The sequence below is a fragment of the Panthera leo genome, chromosome D3 (assembly GCF_018350215.1).
Source record: "Panthera leo isolate Ple1 chromosome D3, P.leo_Ple1_pat1.1, whole genome shotgun sequence".
NCBI lineage: Eukaryota > Metazoa > Chordata > Mammalia > Carnivora > Felidae > Panthera > Panthera leo.
In genome coordinates, this window is record NC_056690.1 from 41,245,005 (window position 1) to 41,265,554 (window position 20,550).

The 20,550-nt window shown below is 43.7% G+C and overlaps 1 protein-coding gene across 1 annotated transcript in view; it reads right to left on the reverse strand.

The window, feature by feature from the left end:
* Nucleotides 1-20,550, reverse strand: part of EMILIN2 (elastin microfibril interfacer 2) — a 51,807-nt gene that overhangs the window by 21,910 nt on the left and 9,347 nt on the right. The window contains exon 3 of the mRNA XM_042909999.1: nt 2,943-3,118. Coding sequence (XP_042765933.1) covers nt 2,943-3,118 — 176 coding nt within the window. The remainder of the gene's footprint in view (nt 1-2,942; nt 3,119-20,550) is intronic.

Sequence of the window (20,550 nt, forward strand, 5' to 3'; positions counted from 1 at the left end):
TACTTCTTCTACATATTCCTGGTGACTGTGGAAATTGCTACAACTTTATGGAAGGATAACTTGGCAGTAAGTATCAAAATCTCAGAATCACTTTGCCCCAACAATTACACTTCTAGAAGTTTATTCAAGTAAATAATCAGAGATGAATCCAAAATAGTAACAGGAAAAAAATGTTTATTCAAATACTATCTATAAAAAACTACCAACAACCTAAGCGACCAACAGTAGGGGACTGTGTTCAAATAATCACACTCTCAAAGCCATTAAATGATATTGTAAACTATTTAATGAATTGTTGTTCATTATAGATTAAGTGTAAAAATTAGTTCTAAAAGTGTATGTTCTTTACAATGATAGTGGATTAAGGATAAGCATTTCCTTTAATTGCCTTCTGAAATCCCACTAAAATGGCAAAACAAAACAAAAACCAGAATCATGTCACATATAAAAATTAGGAATCAGAATGGTTTTGGGCATTTTAACAGCTGCATTGGAAGCTAGAAGAAAAGGGAGTGATGCTTTCAAAATTCTAAAGGAAAATTATTTGCAATCTAGAACTCTAAAGTAGAATAAAAATATTTTCAGACTATAAAATATTAGAAAGTGTACATCCCATACAATCTTCTCATAAAACTACTGGAGAATGTGCTCTACCAAAACAAGGGAGTACATTGAGAACAATCAAGGAGTATAGGAAACAGGGAATCGGTGGGAGGGAAACAAGTAAGATCACAGGCTGGCAGCTGTGAACAAGGAAAAGAGGATGACCAGTCCTGGTGGGGATTGCTCCAGGAAGGTGAAACTGATATGTCTGAACATAATGAGAGGACATCTAAATAATCACCCTGAGGACAGTTTGGGTTAAAATAGGGACAAAGACATAAAAAAAAAAAAAAAAAACAAGCAAAGGGAAATATAAAACAATCACTAACTCTAAAGAAACCAAAAAGCTATATAGGAAAGCCAACAGATTCATAGCATACTACATAGCTCAGCTGTACATATTATCTACCTAGTTACCACAATGTAAATAATAAGTATTAAATAAATTAAAAATCTGGTATAAACGGTATGGAAAGGATGAGGGTATAGGAGCCATGTGCTGGAAAGCAGATGAAAAGGAGTCATAATTTCACCTTCCATAATGAGAAGTCAATAGATATGGAGGTTGGGGAGCCTGGATGGCTCAGTAGGTTAAACATCTGACTCTTGATTTTGGCTGAGGTCATGATCTCATAGTTCATGAGTTCAAGCCCTGCCGCAGGCTCTGCTTGGGATTTTCTCCCCCTCTCTGCCCCTCCCCCACTCATACACACATGGTACGCACGCACACGCGCTCTCTCTCAAGATAAAATAAAATAAATAAACTTGAAAAATAGATATGGAGGTAAATTCCAAAAGACCATCTAAAGAGTTTAAAGTAATTACCCCTGGGAAGGGAAAGTGGGGGAGAAAGGGAGGTCACTGCTTTCCTAATAGTCCTTTTAAAGCTATTCAACTCTTATGGGTTTAAACTTGTATAAAATAAAAATAAAACAAAAGTAACCTATTATGATCCAACAGATCCCCTTCATGTGAGCCCATCATAGTACCTATCAGGACATATTGCAATTACATGTCCGATGTTTGCCTTCATGAGTTCAGGGACTGTCTGCCTTGTTTTTCACTTTTCCCAAGTGTCTAGTATAGAGCCTGCCAGATAAAGAAGCTCAATAAACATGTGTGGGATGAATAAGTGAATTTTCCTTAACGACATGTACAAGCGGATATAGGAAGGAGAGTAATGTGTGATAACAAAATGTTAGCAGTGAGATTATGTGTAACTAGATATTCCCCTAGACTTTATAAAGATTCTATAATTGATATATATTACTTGTGTCATAGAAATTATTTTAAAATCTATTTTACAAACAATATGGGGAAACACTACAAGTTTCAAAATTGACATTACTTCATGGGAAAACATAATCATTTCAAGACAACTTAAACATCGAATTGGTAAGAAAATCTAGGTTACATTTATTCTCACTCAACTTAAAAAAGAGGAAAGATAAAGTGACATAGAATAAAAGGACAGAAAATTTTTAGCCATAAAAGTCATTCTCTTGATGTTATAATTAAAAGCAAAGGTGAAAATTATCATTGCTTTCTTAGTTATTCACTGAATTTGTGCTACTCCAAAAAAATTCACAAACAAATTTAAGAACAACTTCACTGGATACATCGAACTTGGGGCTTACCTTTGCAAATCTCTCACCCCAAACAGAATGAGGATGATTCTGATACACCTATTTTTTTTTTAATGTTTATTTTTGAGAGAGAGACAGAGACAGAGACAGAGACAGAGACAGAATGTGAGCACGGGAGGGGCAGAGAGAGAGGGAGACACAGAATCTGAAGCAGGCTCCAGACTCTATGCTGTCAGCACAGAGCCAGACGCAGGGCTCGAACCCATGAACAACGGGATCATGACCTGAGCTGAAGTTGACACTCAACCGACTGAACCACCCAAGCGCCCCTGATTCACCTATTTTTAAAACAACAATTAGTTTCTTCAAATTCAGATCTATGGGAGCTTGTAGACAAAAAGTAAAAACAAAGCATCGCTACATATGAATCTCTTCGCATCTGTGCCCACACTACCCCAGTCTGAAACCATCAGCCTCCCCTACGCTGATTGCCAAATCCTTTGCTTTCACAAACCAGCCCTAACAAAGCAATTTACTTGCCACACAAAACAAAACAAACCAAAACAAAACTGTATTCTGATTGCTACTGCTTCTGCAAATAAATTTGTATGCCACATGTGTCTACTGTAGGCATACATGCGTGTTACTGGAAGACCCTGGAGAGCTCCGCATTCTAAATCATAAATCCTACGGTCTGCAGAAGCACTGGAAAGATCAGCGGTGGCCATGCACAGGGAAGCACAAAGAAGTTACCTGTGGCTTTCTTCACGCTGTTTCGAGGCCGAGTGGGCGTGGGGCGGGGAGTCTTCACAGGGTCCCTGGGACCTTCCTGGCAGTCTCCCCCTCTAAAGCCAGGGCAGCACCTCCATTCCAACTGAGTCACCGTCTTGTACTTGGTGACGTATCTGGGTCTGAAGTTCACACGATACCTGCCGAAGAAAAGGGTGGCATCTCTCTTTACTGGCTATTGCCAGCGCCCTGGGCCCCCCTGACTTGTACCTGAATGAAGAGGATCCAGGTCACTCAGGGCTCTGCCTGCCCTCTCCACATTGACCCAGAAGGGCCCACTGGTCTTTTCAGTCCAGCCCTGATGCCTGGGGCTCAGCCAAAATCGGACTGGCCTCCTTCATCCATCTTCAACCCACCTGCACTCAGCTGCCCTCCCACTAAAGGCCAGAAAGACAGACAACCTAGAAAAGCCTGGCCCCGCAATTCCTAAAACTGAGCTTTTGTTTCGCACACAAATTTTTGTTCCACAATTCACTGCTTTGTGGAGATTTTTTTTCTGGGTAACTCAGGGTCGTTTGTTTTGTACTTTATTTATTTTTAAATGTTTGTTTATTTTTAAAAGAAAGAGAAGCACGAGTTGAGGAGCAGAGAGAGAGGGAGACACAGAATCCAAAGCAGGCTCCAGGTTCCAAGCTGTCAGCACAGAGCCTGATGCGGGGCTCGAACCCACGTACCGTGAGATCATGACCTGAGCCGAATTCGGACGCTCAACCGACTGAGCCACCCAGGCACCCCTTTTTTTTTTTTTTTTGTATTTTAAAGAAACCTCCCTGACACCTTCGTCTCCATAGCATTTGTGCTTTCATCTTGGCACCTTCCTTCGTGCAAAGGCAGCAGGCCATGAGCCTTCAGAGAGGGCACCTCATGCTAGCTGTGTCCAGACCTTTTTAAAAAGATGCCCTGGGGGCACCTGGGTGGCTCAGTTGGTTAAGCATCCGACTTCAGCTCAGGTCACGATCTCACCATTGGTGAGTTCGAGCCCCACATTGGGCTCTGTGCTGTTAGGGCAGAGCCCGCTTCAGATCCTCTGTCTCCCTCTTCCTCGGCCCCTCACTTGCTTGCGCTGTCTCTCTCTCTCAAAAATAAAATGAACATTTAAAAAATGATTATAAAAATAAATACATATATAAAAATAAAAAATAAAGATTCCCTGATTTGTAGAGCTAATGGTAGAAATAAGGATCCCTTTTTTTTTTTTTAATTTTTTTAACGTTTATTTATTTTTGAGACAGAGAGAGACAGAGCATGAACGGGGGAGGGGCAGAGAGAGAGGGAGACACAGAATCTGAAACAGGCTCCAGGCTCTGAGCTGTCAGCACAGAGCCCAACGCGGGGCTCGAACTCACGGACTGTGAGATCATGACCTGAGCCGAAGTCGGACGCTCAACCGACTGAGCCACCCAGGTGCCCCAAGGATCCCTTTTTAAGTGCACGTTCCCCCATGCACGTGCATCTCACACCGAGATTCTTGTGATAGCTGTAAAGTCCTCCAGACCCAGCGCTGGGCCTGGGCCAGAGAGTGGCAACCCAGCAGCACCCCCCCCCCCCCCCCCCCCGTACACTCAGAGGATGGATGCAGGGGTCTAACACCCCCAGGCGCCCCTGCTCACAGCACAGATGCGGGCCACTCCTTAACTTATCCCAGCTTCTTCTTCCAGCTTGGAAGCATGGCTCTCTAGAACGTCCTCACTGTCTCTTCACTGTGAACACCAGCACTAGCAGCTGCCCTCCTCCTTGGGGGCCAATTCCCTGAAAGGAATCAGCTCTCTGTCACTTCCCTAGGACTGTGTGCTAGTCAGAGGGGCGTTGGGGGGCCCGGGGGGACTGGTGCCGGCCAGGTGACTCCACCTCAGCACCAGCCTTGCTGAGGGTGTAGTTCAAAGTCACACTCCCAAGAAAATTGCAAATTAGTAAATGTAATGGGCTTTTGGCATCCTTCCTGAGGGTCAAAACCATGACAACCAAAACTTTAGGTGTAAGGAACTCCCCCATCGCCAGGACGCAAGGTGATCCTCTGGAATTCCCAGAAGGCCCTGGGGACAGCACTGACCCAAATGTTAGTGTCCCAACACCCGTCTCTGTCCCTGGTTCACCGGCCCTTCTAGGGCAGTGGTTCGAAACCTTAGCTGAGTGTCAGAATCACTAGGGAAGAGTGAAAAACTGCAGATGCCTGGCTCTCACCCTCAGAGATTCTATTTACTTGGCTTGCAGTGGGGCCTGGGGACACAAGTTTTGAGAAGCCCCAGAGGGAGACTTTTTCAAAACAGAAGACAAAGCCGAATGAATGAAACAGAAAAGGGGGGGGGGGGTGTGGGGCAAGACCTCACTTCTAGGCTCTTTATTCCCTCTTATTGCCACCACACACCCCATTAAGGCCTAACTATTTATAGAGTTTCCCCTTTTCACAAATGGGAAAACAGAGGCTCACAGAGGTTAAGTGACCTGTCCAAGTTCCAACCGTCAGGAAGGGCCAGGGCTGGGATTTAAACCCAAGTGTTTGCCCCTGTACCCCAGACGGTCCTCCCAGCACACAGAAGCAGAGACTCGGGTGGAGAGAACTCCACCCACCCAGAGATGTTCCAGAAGGCCATGTAAGCAGGGTCAAAGGACAGCTGCCATCCCCATTCAGCAAACACTTGTCTGAACATCTGACACGGTCCACATTAGCCCCCAGACCCCTAGCACCCAACCTACCAAAAGAAGTCCCTGTGTGGTCCTAAAAACTATTAAAAAAAAAATCAAGAGTGCTTGCCTCAGCAGCACATATACTAAAAAAAAAGAAGAAGAAGAAAGAAAGAAAAAATTCCACTTCATTGTTTTGCATGTTCAAGTAGAGCATAATGCTGCAAAAATGTGTAATCTCAGAAAAACTTGGTTCCTCTGAGCATTTAAGACTGAATGTGAAAATGTGTTTGCTCTCGGGTTTTGTACACGTGCCAGCAGATGACAGCCCATAGCAAACCCTTTTGGATGCGGCTGCGAGGGACCAGGAGAGCAAACCCTGAGCCTGCGACCCGCACCCCCCACCCAGAGGCCTCAGTCCCAACCACAGAGCTGAGTATAAGAAAGTGCTTGCCTTTCCAACACACCTCATTATTTTCTTTAAAGGCAGTTATTATTTTGGAGCCAGCTCATAACTTAGGAAAGTTCCCTGGAGTTCCTGCCTTCCTCTCCAGCCCCACGCACATTCCCCGCTCCCACCCTCTGCCTAATCGGCTTGCTGTAGGGTTTCCGGTTTGCGGCAATGGAGTTCAGGTTGACAGCATTTCTAACAGAGTTTTAAGTCCAGCGTGTGGAAGAGGCCTTCCTGGCTAGTGGTGACAGCTGGAAGTGATCAGACGGCCACCTCCAGCCGTGGGAAAGCTCACGTTCCGACTGCTCCGTGCACGGGGACATAGATCCCAGAGGTGGCCATGGGTCCTCAATCTGGGGGATGTGAGGGAAAGAGGTAGGGTTGTGCAACCCCACAGCCCCACTGGGATTTTCCCTGCAGAAACGGGTTCCTGCCTCCATCAGAGCCAGCCAGTAGGTCCTCCAGAGGATGGGAGGAACACAGCATGATGCCCAGATCCTCCTTCTGTCCCTCAGTGCTCTGCAGGACAATATCCCCGACAGGGAGCTTTAAAAAAAAAAAGCCCACGTCTTTACACTCAAAATTCTAATTTAACTGGCCTGGGGGCAGGGGTGTCCAGGCATGCGTACCTTTCAAAAACTCCCCAAGTAACTGTCAAGTTGAGAAGTGCAGCCCATAAGTCAGGGCACCCATAGGCCCTCCCTCCTCACGGGATTTTGGAGCCTCTGAGGCAACCAGGCAGGGGAAGTGAATCGACCGAAAGCAGCCCAAGTGTTAACTCCAAGGGCCCATGGGCTATAAGCACACAGAAGGTGCCCCAGGGACACTTAGTGAATCAGCTGACTGCACCCAGCTGAGGGACTGATAGCCAAAGGGACAGAGTCAAGGCGGTGCTGGGCTAAAGCTGGAAGGCTGACTCAGGCTACAGCCTTGGCCCCCATCCCAGTCTTGGGCAGGGACTGTAACAAAATCCTGTCCCCCAGGGGAGCCCTGGCCACAGCTGCCTCAGGTGCTCTTGGGGGCTCCCGGTGGGGAGGGGGATTGGCAGCCCGAGCCTGCCCCCACGCTAGCCAGCACTCCGCATCTCAGCCTCTCCTCAACTCTCCTCCCCCACCATCTCCCTCTGAAACCCTTTTGGGGTGGGGGTGGGGAACAAGGGTTCACCATTTTTATGAGTTCATCCACTGTGTCTAATGTGTAATATTAGATCAACCCAGAAGATTCTCCTGAGAAGGAAGGTGGCAAGAAAAGGACTGGAAAAGTTGAATCAGGGTTCAGGGACCATATGACTGGAACGTACACATTAAAACAAAATATGACAAAATGACTGTGCCTCCATTGGACATCTATCACCCCCCAATAAAGACTCCTTCCTGCTGACAGATAACGTATTCTTTCATAATATGCTTTGGTTCACACTTGTTCAGTGTTTGTCTTTTCAGAGACCACAAGTCCTACGAGGGCAAGAATTCCTGTTGGTTTTGTTCTCTACAACATCTCCATTTTTAAAGACAGCAATCTGTCCTATTGTAGGTGCTCAATAAAGAATGAAGTATTAACCATTAATCAAACAATAATGAATGATACTAAGTCTACTTTTGACATGGTTTTGGGGAATCCAATGTCCATATTAAAAGCCCCAGAGTTGTCCTCAGGTCTAACCCCAACCGATGTGAATTCCTAAGTCTTCCCAGAACGAAATCAAGCTCCAGAGTCCTCGGGTCATAATGAGTTAGGCAAGAATCACACACCAGAAGGTGACCTTCAGTGGTGTTGTCCAGTTATATAGCCATTAATCAGGTGTGGCTATTTTAATCTGAAGTGATTAAAAGTAAACAAAATTGAACATTCATTTCCTCGGTCACGTTGGCCACATTTGAGGTGCTCAGTAGCCACATGCAGTATTAGCATGAACATCTCAATCATTACAGGGAGGTCTCTGGGACAGAGCTGGCCTAGACCTTCATGAGACTATCAAGGGAATGGCAATGGGCACACATCTGTTCATCTCTTCATTCCTATCTCACACCCACCCATCTTCTCTCTCCTCCCACATTCCTTCCGGGTTGCCAGTAGAAGGCTTTTCAGAAATAGCCACACATCACTGGCAGAGGATCATGTAGACAGCTGTTCTACAAGGTAAGGCTCACTTCCCTGCATTTAGTATTCGTCTATAACTTCTTATTTGATTCATGCCACTAACAGTGCACAAATCTAAAGCCCAGTGCCCCAGACTGGGATTCCTCCCAAGAACAGACTTTCTAGTAAATTCCTCTCTTTCTTCCAGGCACTGGCTTGTCCCCAAAGCCCCGGAGCCAACTCTTCTTGCTTCATCCCACGAGTGGTCCTGTACAGTATTGACTGGAATGGACTCTCAAGATGGAGAAGGAAGCTAGAAAGAAGAGGTGCCTCCTTCTCTTTTGTAGGGAGCATCCTAGGCCTGAAGGGATAACCACTGATCTGGGACAAAGTCAGCATGTACATACAAGCAAGAAGTCATTTCATGGAGTTTTCAGGATGTACATCCAAGGCAGACTCGGTTATCTGGCATTCAGGTACTACACCAAGTTTTCCACATCCAGACATGGTAACTGACTTTTTGTTTTTAACTGTGGTAAATATGTATAACATGTGAGTAAAATACCCATAACATAAAATAAACAAGTGGGACTACATTGAACTGAAAAGCTTCTGCACAGCAAAGGAAACCATCATAATAAACACGCAACCTATTGAATGGGAGAAAATATTTGCAAATCCTGTATCTGATAAGGGGCTAATATCCAAATACATAAAGAACTCATACAACTGGGGCGCCTGGGTGGCTCAGTCGGTTAAGCGTCCGACTTCAGCTCAGGTCACGATCTCGCGGTCCGTGAGTTCGAGCCCCGCATCAGGCTCTGGGCTGATGGCTCAGAGCCTGCAGCCTGCTTCTGATTCTGTGTCTCCCTCTCTCTCTGTCCCTCCCCCATTCATGCTTTGTCTCTCTCTGTCTCAAAAATAAATAAACGTTAAAAAAAAAATTAAAAAAAAAAAAAGAACTCATATAACTTAAAGCAAAATGTGTGTGTGTGAGTGTATGTGTGTATATATATATATATATATATATGTATATATATGTATATGTATATATATGCATATATATGTGCTTAAAAAGTAGGCACATAAGTAGGCATAAAAAGTAGGCATAAAAAGTAGTATATATGTGGGTGTGTGTATATATATATATATATATATATATATATATATATATGTTTAAAAAGTAGGCAGAGGATCTGAGTAGACATTTTTCCAAAGAAGACATCCAGATGGCCAACAGGTTCATGAAAAGGTGCTCAACATCACTACTCATCGGGGAAATGCACATCAAAACCATAATGAGATATCACCTCATGCCTGTCAGTGTGGCTGGTGTCAAGAAAGACAAGAAGTAGTAAGTGTTGGTGAGGATGTGGAGAAAAGGGAACCCTGGTGCACTGTTGGTGGCAATGTAAACAGGAGCAGCCACTATGGAAAACAGTATGGAGATTCCTCAAAAAATTAAAAACAAAACCACCATATGATCCAGCAACCTTACTTCTGGACACTGATCTGAAGAAACACTAACTTGAAAAGACAACTGCACCCCCATGTGCACTGCAGCATTACTCACAATAGCCAAGATTAGGATGCAACTTACATATCCATGGATAGACACTTGAATGAATGGATGGATGGATGGATGGATGAATAAAGATGTGGTACACACACACACAGACATATACACACACCGGAATATTACTTAGCCATAAAAAAGAATGAAATCCAGCCACCTGTGACAACATAGATAGAACCTGAGGGTGTTATGCTACATGAAATAAGTCAGTGGCACCTGGGTGGCTCAGTTGGTTAAGTGCCCGACTCGGTTTAGGCTCAGGTCATGATGTCAGCGTTCTAGGAGTCCAAACCCCGCATCAGGCTCTGTGTTGGCAGTGCAGAGCCTACTTGGGATTCTCTCTCCTTCTCTCTCTGCCCCTCCCCCACTCACACTGTATCTGTCTCTCTCAAGATAAATAAACTTAAAAAGAAATTTAAAGGGCACCTGCATGGCTCAGTCAGTTAAGCATCGGACTTTGGCTCAGGTCACGATTACATGGCTCGTGGGTTTGAGCCCCAAGTCAGGCTCTCTACTGACAGCTCAGAGCCTGGAACCTGCTTTGGATTCAAGGTCTCCGTCTCTCTCTGCCACTCCCTCTCACTCACTCTCTCAAAAATAAACATTAACAAAATTAAAAATGATAAAAATAAAAAAAATAAATAAGTCAGACAAAGACAAATACCATATGATATCACTTATATGTGGAAACAAAAAAACAAAAAAACACCAAGTAACTAAAAAACCAAGCTTACAGTTACAGAGAACAGATTGGTGTTTGCCAGGGGTAGGGGATGGGGGTGGGAGAAATGGGTGCACTGTTTTTTTAATTTAAATTAATTGAATAATTTATAATAAAAAAAAGAATGGGAGAAATGTACCAACCCTAGGTCTAAAGGGGCCAGGAGAGGACAAGGCTGTAACCAGAGCATTAGGAGAAGGCTGCTGGACAGGAGCTGTGGCCTTTCGTAGAGGAAACAGTCACTGCCCACTTTCACTTGGAGGGAGAGGGCAGGTGACTTACAGTGGCCAGACCAGTGGGAAGCCAGATGGTGAGGGAACCCAGTGACCAGTACTAGTGAGATAATTCTGGAAACAGCAACCAACTGTAAGTATCCCTAGACTAAAAGCAAAAGCCCTTCTCATTAGTTCCCTGAGTGACAGACAAGGAACTTCCCACCTCTGGGCCACAGTTTCATCAATACAATGAAAGGATTAAATTACAATCCATCCAGGTCAGACTCCTAGAACAAAATCAGGAGGGAGAAGGAGAGAAAATGGATCTGGGGACAAACAGAAAGTGGCCAGCACATGCTGCTAGACAGACACAAGGAAACCATAATATCTTAGAAGGAAAGGGGAAAGAGTATGTCAAGAAGGCAGACAAAGTCATATTTCCAGCGCTGCTGAGAGGGTCGAGGAACAGAAGGACTGAGAGATATTGTTCTTAAGACAAGGAGATTCTCGGTGAACTGAGCCAGCACTGCTCAGATCAATGTTGAGAGAGGACGCTGGGTCAGAATAAAGAATGAAATAAGCAAGAGGAGGTACAGACCAAAAAACCTCTTCCATCAAGTTTGCTTGTGATGGGAAATGAGAAATAGGGTGGTAACCAGGAGGTAAGGGGGGCTGAAGAAGAATATTTTCCCCCTAAGTTCAGGAAAATTCTAACCAGGGAAGAGTGCTGAAAGAAAGGATGAAGTAGAGAGGGCAGTGAGAGAGCCATGGAGAAGCATTCCTGGTCCTCATCCAGGAAAGACTGCTCTGGTGAATGAGCCCTGTTTGCCGTGGACACGGGGTGAGTGGAGTAGTGTGCAAGGGTATAATTGAGTCAAACCCAGTCCCTAAAAAAGATTACCATCTTAACTATTTTGAAGAGCCCAGTTCAGTGGCATTACGTTCATTTACATTGTTCACAACCGTCACCCCCATCCATCCCCCGAATTCCTTTCGTTTTCCCAAACTGAAGCTCTGCACCCATTAAACACCAGCTTCCCATTTCCCTCTCCCCAACCTCGGCCCCTGCAACCACCATCTCACTTTCTGTCTCTGTGAATTGGACCTCCCCAGGGACTTCATATTAAGTGGAATCATACAGCATCTGTCCTTTTACGACTGACTTATATCACTTAGCATAATGTCCTTGTAGGAGGAAAAAAAAATCTTTTCCTCTACCCTCTTAGGTTTGTTCTGGGTCTTGTGAATTAAACTGACAAAAGACAGATTCACAGGAGAAAAGACATCCAAACTGTATGGATGTTAATGTTTTTTACATGCATGGAGGTTTCACAGAAAAGAAGTGAAAACAAGCAGTGGGACTCAGGGGACTATATACCATTTTAACACAGGGTGATAAATTGTGAAGTGACTAGACCAAGGAAAAGGGGTTTGGGCTTCTAGGGGCAATAAACTGTGGGGCTATAGCTAGGAAATCTAGAGGGGAAACTCATGGAAGATAAGGGCTATGTCAGTAAGGCTTGCATATGCAGACTTATCTTGGTGCCAACTGTGTATCTGCAGTGACAAAGGTCATTCTCTTCAGCCTGGTACAGGAGAGGCAGGAAACTTAGAAACCTGATTTTAGACAGAAAGAGGGAAGACAGAGGGCTCTTCTTGTCTCTGCTTTTTCTCAACTGTCTTCAGCTCAAAATAATCAATATGTCAAAGTGGCATGTTTGGGGCGGCCTGCTCTGAACTCCTTCACCCTCAAGGTTCATTCACGTTATAGCACGTGTCAAAATTTCCTTTCTTTTCCGTAGTAATTCACTTTCACAGAGTTTGGTCTCATGTTCTGATTTAGAGATTGACAAGACAGCAAACTAATTTTTCTAAAAACTACTTGTGACAAATGGGGTTTTTTTTCCTGGCTTTTGTTATTATTGTTTTTTTTTTTTTTTTAATCAATCAACGAATAAATAGACTTGCTTTTAATGGAAGTAACAACAGAAAATACAGTCAGGCAATAATGGCTATAAAGTTTGAAACTGGAAGTGATTCCAGAATGATAGGGAAGGAAAAGTGGTTCTGCACCAGCAGGAGAGACACTTGCCATTTGATTTCAATCCACTCTGTTTTACAATCAAACCTTGGCCATTTGAAACCATGTACATCTACAATGACAATCTCTGCAATCCGAGGAGATGACTCTACCCGTCCCAGGTCCCTCCCAATGCTAATTTTCCACAGGATGAAGAAGTCTCCCACACAGGACAAAGTGAAGGAACCAAAGGGCCTTCTTCCAGGTTACAGCACATCACACACACAAACCACAATTTTCATCTTATCTTTTTCTGCTCCATGACACATTTTTAATTAGATCTCTGCCTGGAGAAATTAATGGAAGGAAAGAAATAGAGTATTTTCCTTGACTTTGTTGGCAAATTCATCTAGGTGTTAAAAGCTAGAATGCCCGGGCAAATATATTTCTGAAATACAAAATGCACCCAACAAAACTAAAACCTTGATGAGCCCTGATTGAAATCAGATTACAGGATAGGTTTGTACACTTAAAAAAATAATAACAGATCCTAGACCAAAGCAATGTGTTCAAAATGAAAATGTACACACAAGAGACTGTCTGCTTCCCAGTACAAAGGATATATTTGCTGGGGACACCAGGATCGTAAGTTGCTTATTTTTGTTTCCTCTTGAATTAATTTCCTCGCGTACTTAGAGTGGCAAGTTAGATTTCAAAACCTGCAATCTTCTTTACCCCTCAGTAGTTTGCTCGGATCACACAGACTTGTAAAAAGTAATACCCCTGTCCCGACACACCCACCCAGTTCTTTACAATTATCACCCACTTCACCCTGGGGAAGTCTCTGCAGTGGTGAAGGAAGGGGATTCTGGAACACCACAGCAGCTTAGGGGAGGCTTGGCCACCAGTAGCCAGTGAAGCTGCTATTCTTACATTCCTTCCACGAAGGCTTGCATTGCTGAAAATGACAATGTTCCAAAAGTACAGGGCGTGGCCAGCACCGTGAAATACAGCTTATGCATGCGTTCCAACGAATTCACATTCTTAGTTTTAACTTCCTGACTTTGGGAAATCCATTACAAAAGTCAAGCCACCCCGTGGGAAGGCTCACTGTCCCAGCTTTCTGGAGGGTTCTGTAATCGTAATCCACCATTAATGAAAGCCCACATTCCCCCACAGGATTCTTTCCAGGACGGTCATCATCGCTGCTGCAGGCTGCTTCCCCAGATAAATTCTATACTGTTCCTTCTCAAGCTTACATCATGTTTCCTTGTTCCTGGAGCCAGAATCGCAGGACACTCCTCCTGCTCTTGCTCTGGTTTCCCACAGCGTGAGCCATGAGAACATCTGCCGGCCTCAGCCTGTCGCAGGATGCTCACCACAGATACAACTTCCCATGGTTTGGGGATCCAAACCTTTCCTTTCAGAACTACCAAATAACTAGTTTGATTATTTCCTCTTTTTTTTTTTTTTTAACAGCAAAAGTCATTTCCGCAAATTCTGCTGCAAAACTCAAAGTCATTTCAAAATCCTCTTTCCTGTGTTTTCTTGGACTTGGTTTGCAACATCCAACCTTCCCCTTTAGGGATCTTGGTCCTTTGGATGAAGACTATGGATGCTGGCAAGCTTTAGACCACACCTGTGACTTGGTGAGGTCCTTTACACGCCTAGAAAATCCTGAGACAGTAGGAATGTCTCAGCAGATACAAAAACACCACCTTCTTCCTTTGGGTGAATTCATTCTCAGTAAAAGCAATAATCTGGGAATTGAAAATACAGGAACACTTGTATTTCTTTTCTAATTTATGACATTGGGGAGAAAAAGTACCAAAATAGTCTAGTTTCATATTTCTCACATTGTCCAGGATAACCCAATATTACTTTAGGGTTTTAAAAAAATGTTTTTAATGTGTATTTATTTTTGAGAGAGTGAGACAGAGTGCGAGTGGGGGAGGGGCAGAGAGAGAGGGAGACACAGAATCTGAAGCAGCTCCAGGCTCTGAGCTGTCAGCACAGAGCCCGATGCGGGGCTGGAACTCATGAACCGCAAGATCATGATGTGAGTCAAAGTCAGACACTTAACCGATTGAGCCACCCAGGCACCCCACTTTAGGGTTTTTTTAATCAACACTTAACACAGGGAAGTGGAGACATTTTCATCCACCTGCACTCTGCTTAGAAAGAGCATGGTTTTCCTTTCGAAGGGGCTGCGACAGCCCAGGTCTGAAGGTGTGGACAAGTAGGGGGTGAGCAAAAAGAAGAATTTGGCTTATTTGCTTTCAAATGGGTAGGGGTGACAGAGCAGGAGGCCACTGGAGGAGGCACAAGTGAAGAGGAACTATTCTCCAAGGTGACTTAGGGTGGCCAGTGGATTTTCAAGGTCGGCATCACTATGGCATCCTCTAACAATTTGTATTGCCACAGTGTCCAGCAAAGTCCTCACTGCTCATGCAGGCTTGTTGGATTGGATTTTTCTCTGGGGACTGGAGGGTGTACGTTGGCCAACTCCATGGGGTTCTGAGACAGCCACACAGAACCCACATACACAGTGGGCTATGGGAGAGTTGGCCTTGGACACTATCCCAGTCTACAGGAAAGCTTCTGGGCATCCACAATTCTTGCAAATTAAGAAGGGAGTGAGACAAATATATAGACTTTGAGGTGAAAGGGGGCCCGAGTGACACTAGTTTTTCTTTTTTTAAGTTTGCTTATTTATCTTGAGAGAGAGAGAGAGAGAGAGAGAGAGGGAGAGAGAGAGCGCACGAGTGGAGGAGGGGCAGGGAGAGAATCCAAAGCAGGCTCCACACTGTCAGCATGCGGCCTGATGCAGGGCTTGAATTCACTAACTGTGAGATCGTGACCTGAGCTGAAATCAAGAGTTGGATGCTTAGCTGACTAAGCCACCCAGGCTCTCCTGACATCTATTACCTAGTTTTAAAGATAGGTGGCTAGCTTCCATTTCCTTGAAATCATGTTGTTGTTTTTAAGAAAAATGACATAGATTGCATTACTGTGTTGTTTTTTTTTTAGGTAAAACAATTAAATATTTGGTTTAAATAGTGGTTCTCATCCTGCTAATAAGCAGGTTCCTAAGCTGGCCCATAACCGAAAGCCCTCACTGAAACTGGCTTCAATTTTTACAAACAAAATGTATAAGCAAGGAGGATATTTTCAAAGCCACAGAATTAATCTTTAAAATACTTCCCTATGTTTTTAGAATTTAACTTTCTCAAAATGAAGTTCTGTCTTTTGTCATTTTAACTTCCCAGTAACACCAAACCATTCTTTATAGTTGTGTTTAAAAAAAAAAAAAAAGAGAGATAACAGAACCAAAACAGAGTCACTTGCGCTAAGCCTCATGTCAGCAAATCAAGTTGAATTTTGATTTACAATCGTGTAACATGAGCTCTTACAGAAGGAAAGCTGTCTCTCCTATCAGAGAGATAGTCAACATACACTCACATCTTGGCAAAAAACTTTTAAAGGTTATATTGAGACTGCCAGTTCAGGAAATTACATTGTATCATTACCCTGATTGATTTAACTAGAATCCATCACATTTCAAATCCTCATTTTAGCTATAAGCCACTATATTTTCATTCAGTATTTACAATTATTTTCAAGATTATATGTGTGTCACAATTCCTTTTTTAAATTTTTTTAACGTTTATTTATTATTGAGGGACAGAGACAGAGCATGAGCATGGGAGGGGCAGAGAGAGGAGGAGACACAGAATACAAAGCAAGCTCCAGGCTCTGAGCTGTCAGCACAGAGCCGGATACAGGGCTGGAACTCACAAACCACGAGATCGTGACCCGAGTCGTAGTTGGACGCTTAACCGACTGAGCCACCCAGGCGCCCCTCACAACTCCCATTTTAAAAACACAAGCCACAGGGGCGCCTCGGTGGCTCAGTCAGTTAAACATCCAACTCTTGATTTTGGCTCAGGTCATGATCTCACAGTTTATGGGTTTGAGCCTCATGTTGGACTCCATGATGATTCTATGAAGTCTGCCTGGGATTCTCTCTCTCTGCCCCTTCCCGACTCATGCTCATGCATGCTGTTTCTCTGTCAAAATAAATAAATACTTATAAATGAAATGCATACACTCTGTGTGTCGTGTACATGCAGGATATATAAATTTATCATAGGGCAAAAATTTGCAAAAAGACTAAAAATATGGGTTCCTTCTTGGGGCGCCTACGTGGCTCAGGCAGTTAAGCGTCCGACTTTTAGTTCAGGTCATGATTTCACGGTTCATGAGTTCAAGCCCCATGTCCAGCTCTCTGCTGTCAATGTGGAACCTGCTTTAGATCCTCTGTTCCCCACTCTGTCTCTGCCCCTCCCCCACTCGTTCGTTTTCTCTCTCTCAAATAAATTTTAAAAAACATTAAAACATATATATGGGTTCCTTCCATAATAATGGTCTCAATGGCCCATATGAAGAATTATAGTTGGCTCCTGACCACAGGTGATGAATAATGAGGTGCTGACTATCCCAGGGACAAAGGCAATCCTGCCATAACCTTCAAATGACAGTCCTTGAACTATCTTGACTTCCTTCACAACACGTGGTCCTTTTTATCAATACCCTTGACAACAGACCACACAGATCACTCAGTGACAGCTCTTCATGTACCCTCACCCCCACGCAGTGCTGTTGCACTTAAACACAGAGGAGAGGTCACCTGGCCATTAGACTGGGCCGCTGCTTCTCAACCTCTGCATTGCCCGGTCTGCTTCCCCCACCACACCCAGCACAGGTCCGGCAGGGACTGTGGCCAGTCTCCTGACAATGCCCTTCCCACCACCCCTTGCCCACACCCCTCCTTCTCCCCGCTCAAATCTACTTTGCACGCATTGCCTGATCAGCATTTGGAAGCAAAGTTCTGATGGTGTCCCAGAACAAAAACTTTCCATGACTCCCCTTTGCCTAAATGATAAAGCCTAACCTCCTAACACTGGCTGTTACAGGTTGAATTGCCATCTCCAAAAAGATTTGTTAGAGTCCTCACCCCCACCCAGTACCTCAGAATGTGACCTTATTTAAAGATAGGGTCTTTACACAGGCAATCAAGTTAAAATGAGGCCATTAGTGAGGATGGGCCTCACTAATCCAATGAGTGGTGTGTGTATAAGAGGAAACTCAGACACAGAGACACATACAGAGGGAAAGGATGTGACAGACACTGGCAGGAAGGTGACCATCTACTAGCCAGGGAGAACAGCCCCGAGCAGCACCTTCCCTCAGCCCTCGGGAGGAGCCTGGCCTGCGGACGCCCCTTCATTTCCCACCTCTAGGCCCCAGCCCATGTTTTCTTGTTTTATGCTGGTGTCTTCTCAAATCTGCACATATTCAACTAGAACAATCTTTCAAAGCCCTGCTAAGATGTCATCACCTGCAAACATGTTCTCAGATTCCTCCTGGCTGGGAATAATTCCTTCCACCTCTGAATATCCTCAGCTATTTGTACTTCTGTATAGCGATTCAGGCGCCCCTCTAGTTTCTACCTTTTATTTTATAATTATTTCTCTCTATGTCTCATTTCACTGACTGGATGTGAACTTCCAGAGGGCAAGAGAGAGGTGGGTTCCTTCCCGGGTCCCAATGGGGCCTAGTCCTGGGCCACACATAGTCCTTTCGCAAAAATATTTATTGAATGAAACTGAGTAACCAACAGTCCGCAAAGAAGTCTTCTTTACCCTATTGAGTTTTCTGCCAATTCGAAGTGGCTTAAGTTAATTATGTGACCTAAATCCAACATTTTCCAGGGTTATAAGTGTGAAATGCATTTTTCTTACTCCACTATAGTTTTATCTATGCTCTCATCTGTTAGATATTTACCATCTAATTTGTCTTCAGAAAAATCAGAGAAGTGACCTTGCTCTCAATACACATGATTTTCTACACCATTTTGCCACAATGAAGTCCCCAGCTACAAAAACTATATACAAATGGTAGTATACGCATACAAAGGAATTAGTACTCAACAATACAAAGTAATCAACTATTGATACATAGTACAACACGATGTACCTCAACATAATTGTGGAGTGAACAAAGGCTAAAGGCTAACCTAAGAGTACATACTATATGACTATTTACATAAAACTCTAGAAAACGCAAACTTATCTATGGAAAGCAGATCAGCAATTGCCTAGGGAGTGTGTGGGCAGAAACTGGAGGGAAGGATTGCCAAGGGGCATGAGGAAACTTTTGGGAGAGATGGTTATATTCAATGTCTTGATTATGATCTTGGCTTTAAGGGTGCATACACGTATCAAAACATTTAATTACACAACTTTAAACATGTATGGTTTGTGTATGTAGATCATACCTCGATAAAGCTGTTTTGTATAACATATATAATATATATTATGTAATATATATTTTATAATACACACACACACACACACACACACACACACATGCATTTTTGCATTAGGGTGCCTTAAATCTCTTCAGGACTGTGAAATCAAGTGCCAGATAGTCTTGCCCTGACTATCTAATAATATAGCTCAGCTTAAAAAAAATAAATAAATAAAATTAAATCTATATTTAAGCTAAGTTTCTACCAGTAGAAACCAAAACCACAGCATTAAGTCTTTTTCACAGTTTCAAAATGAGGATTTAACTAAAGTTTTTAGTGTTTTGTTTTGTTTTTTTTAACATATTGGATTACTCTTTACATAACCATTTGCTTTATCTGTTGGGGGTTTAGACCTAATATTTATTTTTGTACTTTCAAAGGTATGGATCGGTGACTAAGGAAGATAGTCAAAACAATTTTCTTTTTTTATAACAGCCTTCAAATTGTCATTTATATTAAATAACACACAAAACATCAAAGATATAAATTAGCATTCTAAAATATGACAAGGGATGACTACTCTTTGGGATTATTATTTTCTCAGTGACAATTCTGACAAGAGGTGCTTAGAGGGTGCCATGCTATTTGGTTCAGGAAACAAGACATAGATGGTGTTTCTGCCTTCCCTCCTGCACCTCCAGTGAGCAAGGCATCTGGGTTATATCTCGCCGTTTTTGCAATAATGCAACGGAACGACTCGCAAATATCTTGTGAGTTGCCAGAAGATGATGCAGAGTGTTGGGATGGGAAAAGGGTGCCTCGTTTATCATGACCAAGCCAGAGCTCTGACCTGGCGCTGTTGTCCTGGAAAGCTGCTGGAAAAGCAGCTGAAAAGCAGGCCCCCTGACGCATAAACAAACCTGAACGCTGTCAGGACAGCTGGCCAGACTGGAGATTCTGGAATGTTCAAAATACTCAGAAAGGCTCCGCTCTGCCTCCCTGCTCAAAGCCTTCATTCCACCAGCACGTGAGAGCTCTTTGCGTTGACACGGACACTAGCCAGAGAAACACTTTAATGGTGAAAAGATCTCCCGCGATCGCTAGATTGTGAAACTCACCCCGCCCTGGGTTCTGTTGCAATCACGGCCACAGCTATGGGGCTCTGTTTTCAAGATACATGGAAAACCTCAGCAGAAAAACAAGTGGCATTTTCACTACAGTTTAGGGAAAAAAAAAAAAAAAAAGAATGTAGGTCCCTATCCCATGATCCTTCAACAGCATCCCTGCTGGGCAGCTGTAGAGAAACAAGTTGCAGCAAGAAGGAATCTCTAGAATCTTGTTTTATAACGGACTGTGAGCAAATTGCTGTAAAAGGCAACCAAATAAAGCCCATTCAGCAGACTCTGGACAATCACAAATATGTACGAAGATGGGGAATGTTAGGAAACAGGTGAAAAGGTCGCATAGAAAATTCCCTTTCATCGAAATGGTCAGCCTGAGAAGGCTTCACCTAAAACCATTGGTCTCTTAACCAAATGCCTAGTAAAATATACTGCCCTGAAAGGCTGACACTGC